The sequence below is a fragment of the Helianthus annuus genome, chromosome 6 (assembly GCF_002127325.2).
Source record: "Helianthus annuus cultivar XRQ/B chromosome 6, HanXRQr2.0-SUNRISE, whole genome shotgun sequence".
Classification (NCBI taxonomy): domain Eukaryota; kingdom Viridiplantae; phylum Streptophyta; class Magnoliopsida; order Asterales; family Asteraceae; genus Helianthus; species Helianthus annuus.
Window position 1 is genome coordinate 59,819,461 of NC_035438.2, and position 8,892 is coordinate 59,828,352.

An 8,892-nucleotide genomic window follows, 5' to 3' on the forward strand; every position below is an offset into this window, starting at 1 on the left:
CCATTGCAACCTTGTATTCCATAACCTTTGGGTTAATCAACACATTAGCAGCTTTATGGATCACATGAACCGACTATGTTATTTGATGACATTTTGAAACATTTTCAGGAGGAAGGAACATCATGAGCGGCACTTGTATCTTATTTCAGAGCTCCTGAGGGAGGAGCCACTTTGCGCGAAGTCGTGTTAAATGTAACTACTGGGTTCTAGAGGTACATTTTTGGGTCATATGAACAACGAAGTGGGAATACACGTGGATCTCGCTAAGATCCATTTTGTTAGGAACTGATCAACATCAAAGATCCCTTCGAGGATACAGGAGTTTCTTGGTCCCACTAGATACTATCGCAGCTTAATCACAAGATTTTCGAAGGTCGCGCAGCTTAAGTCTCTTTGGCACAGCAGGGTGTTGTGTTCGTGAAAGACCAAAACAGGAGGACGTCTTTTCAGCTTTCGAATCCCAACTTTGTAATGCACTGAGCATCATCTTCACCCTAGGGTACGGGTGATCTAACGGTATACCATGATGCTTTGAATCAGAGTCCCAGTTACACGCGGATGCAACACGAGAGAGTGATGGCTTACGTAGTGGTGTTACGAAGAGGAACTGCACGACATACAATCTGCGGTGGAAACCATGGTCTTTGGATTTAAGATGGAGGCATTACTTGGACGGTACCGAATGCACTACTTAGACCGATCACAAGGGCCTCCCGTATACCTGGGTTTCGAAAGAGCTAAATCAGTTAATGACATCGCTGGATGGAACTTTTGGATGATTACGACTGTGAAACTTGAATGAGCACGAGCTTTGCAGCTCGCTGTCCACTCTAACATACCTGATCAGACTCGCCTTGTTCAAACTGAAGAATTGAAGGCAGAGAGTTCTCAATATCGACCCATGCGGGGCGTGGGGAAGCAACCTTTGGCTGGTCGGACGATATTCGTTACCTCATGTAACGAATGTGGATCTCATTATACAGTAACTGTAGGAAGCTTGTGTTGAGTAAACCACACCGACCTCGATAGTCTAGTCATCTGGGTTAGATGAGAGACTTTAGGCATATAAATCTTGTACCGGTGATCGGGCATGAAGGCCCGCCTAGCTATGTATGTGAATGATGTTTGACTCGTGGGAAGGTCAAGGTGGAGTATCAACAACCAAAAACACCTATTCGTAGATTAGAACAGACTGCCATGGATTTTGTCGCTAGTCTACCTAAAACTCGAAACAGAACATTAGCGTTATCACATGGGTGATCGTCGAGTGTCTCACGTAACCAGCACACTTTCTTGCAACCAAGGAAACTGACGAGTTTGCACAGCTCGTGAATATCCCTCTGTGAGAGGCGGTCTTAGGCACGAGGTGCCAACTTCTGTTACCTTTTATTTTGAACTATACCTGATTTATGATAGGCAATACACAACACCCTTGATTCACATCTAGACATGAGCATTACTTATCACTGTAGGACAACCAGAGAGAGTAACGAACCATCCTGACACACAAAGACATGCTGCGAGCATGTGCGTGATTGACTTTAGTAAACATTTGGGAAGGACACTTACCTTTGCATGAGCTCTACTGCAGCCGTTACCGTTTTAGTATACATACAGCTCTGTTGGAGGCATTGTGTGGATGATAATGCCAACCTCCTTGTTGGATTGAGGTGAATGACATCCTAATCACGGGGCTAGGACTGGCACTCGGTATTGGAAATTGTGTGGCGACAACGCGTGATCGCCAGGAACCCTTATAACTTAGGAAACACCGGGAGTTCGCTGCAGGCGAACGTGTCATATTGGAAGTCTCACCCTGGGAGGGTGCGAAACGCAATGGGAAACGTGGCAAGCCTAGTCTACGGTACGCTGGAACATTCGGATTCCTGGAACGGATCGGTGATATGACTCACAAACACGAGTTACCTGATGAATTGGGTAACGGTCACAATTCCATTTATGCCTCAAATCTAAAGAAGTGGTTGCCCGACGGAAAAACTAGTGATACCCTTATTAAAACCTAAGGCTGACGACAAGTTGCAGTTGTCGTGGGATCTACTGAAATCATGGACCAGGACGTCAGGATTTGTTAGTATAGTCGAATTTAAATCGTGAGAGTTCGTTGGAACTCAAAACGTGGACCAGAGTTCACGTGGGAACGCGATGATCGGAGTAAGCTCTAGTATCCTCAGTTGTTCAAGTGGTTGTATCAACTTCTGATATCATTGGCGAATTTCGGGACGAAATTCCTCTTCAAGTTGGGGATGATGTGGCACCTGGGGAAAATCTGCAACAATCTTGATTTCTCACTTCACTCCTCTGTGCTTACTTGTCAAATTTCGGGACGAAATTTCTTTCAAGTTGGGGATGATGTGACAAACCGAACTTTCAAGGTTAGTATCATGTGATCTCGTATTTATGATTCTCACCGTTCTACGTTCACATGCATGACTGTGTTAAACTTGTTTTATGTAAACGCACTCGTGTATGCTTGTGTGTGTAATCTAGTATATGTTGGGCCGCTTACACGCACACACTTCATTCTATTAGCATTTCAATCTCTAATCAACTCGGCCCACTCTTTTGAGATGTCAGTACCTGGCCCAGCAACTTAGGAGCCCAATTGAGATTAAAGCAAAAACAAAAATTCAAGTGGGTTCGGCCCACTATGTTTTGATTGTTGGGATTAGCCTACATGCACACACCCCTTTGCTCGGTTTGGTTTGGCTTCAGCCCATGTTCACAAATGCTCATATCTGGCCCATATTACATCCTGTTTAATTATAAGTGGGGAGATAGATTACGTATAACTTGAATGGTGAACATAAAAAAAAACCCTACTTCTCCTCTCTTGTTTTGCGAAGACCGTTGATACCCCCCCCCCCCTAATCGGAACTCTCCTACCTTCGAAGCATTATTTCTTCTTATTGACTAGTATGTAACTTACTGTTTATGATTGATTATTTATGTGTTGTTATGTTAGACTCAAAGCATGATCATAGGGATTACTTGTAAACCGTATTAACTTCCGTCATAAACAAGTAATATATGATGATGATCTATTTGGATCATAGGGAATTTGGTTAGGGATGTTAGTTGTTAATCCTTATTTGATGATCTTGTGTTATGTGCTATGTGTTGGTAATCCTTTTATGATAATCCCGATTAGAAGGTGTTATGTGAACCGTATGTATGAATATATGTTGCACAGTGCATCTCAAAAATAATAAGTGTGATTAAATGATTCTGCATGACCAATCTGATTATTGATGATGGATAACCAACGAAATAGTTTTGCTGGTTCGTATATTGTGTTGGTCTAATTTGGGTGATGCGCATATGAGAATCTGGAAACCTTTGAATGCATGCTTTAGTATTGGGTAATTTGTTAATGAATAAATGCATATGATTAGGGAGTTTGGTAATTATTAAATCTAAAAGAAAAAAAAAGGGTGATCGGTAACCGAGAGCCATGATTTTATGATTAGATTAATTGTAATGGCACATTCAGTGGGATAGGTAAGATTAGTGGACCGCATACTGTTGTTCAGAAAAATTAATTGGACCGATTGTAATTTTTAAAGCTGATATTTGCATGGGTCCTTCGTCGAAACGGTGAGCATGTGGACCGATGTGTAGTAAGTTCTAGATAAAATGAGTTGTGAATCAATTATATTGCCAACAACATTTAAATGCTTCTGTCAACATTGCAACTAAAAGGAATCCTATTGGGCCATTAATGTTTAAACATGAGATTGGGGGTTGTGCACGTGATGGATAGTAAGATACTTAATGACCATGGGAATAGGGTTTGCATGGTGTCATGATTGATGATGTCAGTACAATATTTTCATGCATATAATCAGTCATGTGATAATATGATAGATGGTCATTATGATGATAAGCTAGAACTTTGATTGTGTATGATTAAATAATAATTGTTGTGAACACATGTAGGAATCGCATGATATGAGCATGTGGTTGGATTTGACGTGGTAGTTAAATAGGGTGTAAACTTTGATAAACGAATTGGTGGAGTAACTCAGTTAACTGTTGTGTGTAATACTTAACTGTTGTAGTCTGATATGCATAGGATGTGAATAAAAGTGTGGACTGAATAACTGTTAATGTGCTACTTGCTAGTTGTTGCTTGAACACAATATGATTACAATTATTACGTAAGTTATGCGAATGTAAACTGATTACATGTACATGAACACCAGAGGCTTCGATTAACTAAGTGTGAACAAGTAATATAACATACCGAGCAATCTCAGGTGAGTTCACTGCACTTTTCTAAGCATGCGTCCCGGTGGTTTGGGACATCTGGTAAACGTTTCTGTTTCTGAAGGGAATACTGGGTAAACTGTTTAATTGGGATGTTGGTTATTGAACACAGTATAAATCATGTAAGACCCCGTACATCTACCGTGTTGCTGAAGAAGCAACGAGGTATTTAGTTGATAGCGCTATTAGGTTTGGCACCCTCACACCGGGCCGAAAGGACGGGCGTGAACTAATTACCTGGACTTCATGACCAATGCCTAGTTAGAGGCATTGGGGTTGGGCATTCTCATCGTGTATATATAAGACCCCTTACATCTATTCAAGGTTGTTTGATACCTTGATCTCATGACCAATGCCTAAATGGAGGCATTGGGGTTGGGCATTCACATCTAGTCGCCATATACGGTAATCGAGTTAATAACAACATCATATCAAATTGGTTAACAGCTTTATACATGTGACTGGTAACTAAACTCGGTAATAAAACTTTGAACTCACCAGCGTCGTCTGGCACACTTGTCTGCATGCTTGCAGGTCTATAGGTTATAACATTTGGAACTTGCTGTCTGGAATGCTGGAGTGGTCATGGGTCGAGATACTTGGAATCGCAAGACAAGTCTAACGATTTTGTATATGTGGTTTGTGAAACGCTTAACAAATGATTTATGCTTCCGCTGAATACAATGATTTACGTTTAATGTTTTGTAACACTTTATAATAATGAATGAAAGTTTTATTTAAATATATTCTATAGTTCAATGTGATTGGTGGCTTAGATCCTGGTACGTCACACGTCCCGCGGTGTTTCCGCATGTGGTATTTTGGGGGTGTGACAGATTAGATGAAAGATGAAGATTTTTCGACGATTATAACGAAACGACTAATACAAGGATCCAAAGTTTCCAAAAATAGGAATATGAATAATGGTTTCTAAATGTAGAAAGTTGTGAAAACGCGGAGCGTTACAAAAATAAAATAAATAAAAAGGATAAAATAACACCGTACGAAAAGCATATGTAAAATCGTTGAACCACGTATGCCAGTTGCTACATGTTAATGCGTAGAAATAAGTCTGAAATGTAAAAATAGAAAAGAATAGCTAAGTCGATCTAATACCACGCGCGTTGCGACAAACCTGTCAAACAGAGAAAAATAGACGTGTTGTGACGGTTCTGTCAAAAAGGAAAAATAGTCGAAAAAACTTTGAAACCCACACGTACGTTACGGCATGTTTACTCGGAAAAGTAAAACAAAACGTAAAACGAAAAATTTGAAAAAGATGAAAATACATGGATCAAAGTTGAAAATAAAAATGTGTTGGGGTTAAATTGCAAAAGATGAAAAGTTTTGGGTTAAAAGTAAAAAAACAAAAGGGTTAAAATGCAAAAAATAAAACCTTTGGGTTAGAAATGAAAAATCAAATTTTTTAAAAAAAATTCCCCATGCTTGAAGTACAAGCCATAAAGCACAAACATCTTTCTAATTTATAATATGGTAATAATAACTGTGTGGGCCGGACTTAAAAGAGATATGGAGACCGGCTTGTTAAAGTATGATCCGGTTACTTATATAAATTAAATGGATTGTTATGTAAACATATAGTGTTTAGATAAGAGCCCATATATAAATTGTTGTTAGTGGACCTCTTTGTCCGAATTTATGAGTGCTATACTTGCTCCATATTTAATATCGGTAAATGCATCCGTGCTAACAACCAACTGTGTGTCATTGTATGTATTGTATGCTATACTTGTTGACTTGTGATCAATAAACATTTGTTGTTTGGACTTAGGGTATTGCATAACCATAATCGTATACTCACTTATATGACATTATACCTTAGGTTGCGTGTAACGGACCTAACCATTAATTAACGCTAGAAGTACGTTATCATACCGAGCAAAATAAGGCGAGTTCACTACTCTTTCACAAGCATGCGTTCCGAGTGGGGGGGGGGGGAACAAACAAACTATTATTCCTTGAAGGAATACTTTTTATAAATGTTGTGGTTTAATTTCGATGTTAGTTAGTAAACTCAACTCTATCACGAAAGTCCCTACTTACTACCGAGCTAGTTGTCGGGGAGGCAACGGGGTATTAGTTGATACCACTATTAGGCTTGACAAACCTCACACCGTACCGGGGAGGATGGGCGTGAACTAATGACCTTAAACACATGGCCAATGTTGATAGGCATTGATGAGGGCAAACAAACATAACGTTACGTTGGTATTAAGTTTACTATTGGCATGTCTTTAAACTAAATATTTACCAACTTTGTGTTAAACAAAACTGTGAACTCGCCAGCTTTATGCTGATACACTTTTCTGCATGCTTGCAGGTCGTTAGGTGACTTCATGGAATGGAGCTTGCAATCAGGGGAGCTGAGGATGTCATTGGTCGTGCCGTCTAATAATACGTTAATGTTATGCTATACTTAATGAACAAATTGTTTTCAAATTACTTAGAACAACTTCAAATGCTTCCACTGAATGTATTCTTGTTTTTAATCAGATGTTTGAAATGCACTTTTCACGTTGAATAAGATTTCGAGTTTGTTATTTTACTGTTAGTTCAATGTGATTAGTGGCTAGATCCTGGTACATCACACGCCTCGCAGTGGATTCCACATGTGGTATTTTGGGGGTGTGACACGCTTGACTTACTTTCTTGAAATACATGTAAGTTAAAAAGTCAACAAAAGTTGGTAAATTCATGTGTTTTGTTTACTATCAAATGAATCTTTAAATATTTGAAAATGCTTGTATTGAAAACCCGGTATGTAAAACATCTATGAAATCCGATGATCATTAATGTTTTATAAGGACATTAATATGTGTGACGACATAGGAAACAACCAAACCTAGACGATGTATGTCGATTCTCCTCGACTTGGGACACAAAAGCACTCAAACGAGGTCTCACAGACCAAGAGTGGCGCTCACCAAAACTTAATAGATCTACCACTTTCGTTCATCGGTCTATATGTGTGATTAATGGCTACTTATGTATTCTACCTATGTGCACATGGTCTATAGTTATTTCATTCCCTAGCTTATCATACCATTTGTAACATGTATCTCACCCTAGTTTGGAAATATGAAAATGTATTTGAAAGAGGAGACATGAACTCATAGTTTGCTTCCATGCAATAGCTAACAATCATTTGTTTTTCTCTGTTTTGAATCTAACCTACAAGTGTTCTAATTTCGTTAAGATACTTAGGTCCATAGTTTGATCATGTACAAGTCTTTCATCATGAACCTTGTTTGTTTTAAACTAGTGTTTGTTTTTGTGTGTTTGAAAACCCTTGTTTTTTTAGACTCGTTGGTAGTTGATTATCCATGTGTTTATTGTATAGTGGAGAGTTCAAATGAGAAGAAATATAGAAATATTTTTTAAGAAGAAAAAAGAAAAAATTTCAACCAATAAAAATACTTAATTTTACTTCATTTAATACAACTAGTTAATGTTACTATAAGAGTACATAGGTAAGTCTACATATAGATCATCAATTTGTAGTCTTACTCTTTAATAACTAACTACATTAAAATTTGTAACTTATCTTCAAAATATTTATTTTTCAAAAAAAAATAAAAAAAATAATATAGAGGGTAGGATAAATTACGAGATGTATAAGATAAATTACGAGTTGTGTAGGATAAATTTCAACATGTGTAGGATAAATTTTGAAATGTGTAGGATAACTATTGATGTTTGTAGGCAAAAACACTACGAATACGGGTTGAGCCGTAGCCCGTACTACGGCTCCTAACACTATAGTTCTACCCCTCGTGCATATTGTCCTTTACTATAAAAAAAAAAGACTAAATTTACATGTACTGATGTACATAGATGAAAATGGTTGTGGAAGAACTAAACTTAATTAGATTAAATATCAATTAAAGAGCTACAATATTTTATGATTCATAGATGGAACATGGAACATAAAAGAACATTTATTTGCTCAAAGCCTGAGAGACAAATCAAGCTGATGAAAATCTTCTTGGCCAGTCTCACCATTATAATAATAACTATCCACCTCTCTCATCTCAACATGTGATCCCTGATTCATGAATGGCGGCTGCACCCAACCAACATGGCTTGAACCACCGGAATATATCTGGTTCCAAAGTTTATTAACTTCTGAGCTAAGGTATCTGCTTTTCTTAGCCAAGTTCCGCTCGAGCTTGTGAGCATTCTGGTGGCCTCCAAGGGCTTGAGAACTATGAAACTTTCTCCTGCAATAGTTGCATGAGAAAACTCGTTTCTCGGGGTTGCTTGACGAAGAAGTAAGAGAAGAATCATGCAAGAGGTCTACGGTGTTATCTGGTAGGTTTAGATCAATGAAGCTCATGACTATCAAGGACAGATATATGATATCGAGTAAATTTAAGGAATTAAGAGTCAAATTACAAAGAATGTTTGAAGGCTTGCTTAAATATGATTTATGTTATGCCTCTATATATACACACACAGAGGTGAATACATATATATGTGTGTAAGTAGGGTTATGTATGTTGCATGAGAGAGAAGGATGGGCAATTGTAATGTTGTCGACTCCATCAATGGCAGGACCAGAGTTCCTTGTCGGTGCATCGGATC

General features: G+C 38.4%; 1 protein-coding gene across 1 annotated transcript; it reads right to left on the reverse strand.

Moving 5' to 3' along the window:
• Positions 1-8,254: 8,254 nt before the first annotated feature.
• On the reverse strand, positions 8,255-8,644 carry LOC110866027 (zinc finger protein 2). The gene has a single exon (XM_022115381.1). It carries the CDS (start codon positions 8,642-8,644, stop codon positions 8,255-8,257), a length of 390 nt encoding a protein of 129 aa, XP_021971073.1.
• Positions 8,645-8,892: the final 248 nt, after the last annotated feature.

Bases quoted from the DNA above. Each gene is read 5' to 3' on its own strand.
- LOC110866027 (XM_022115381.1), bottom strand. From the start codon at position 8,644: ATGAGCTTCATTGATCTAAACCTACCAGATAACACCGTAGACCTCTTG.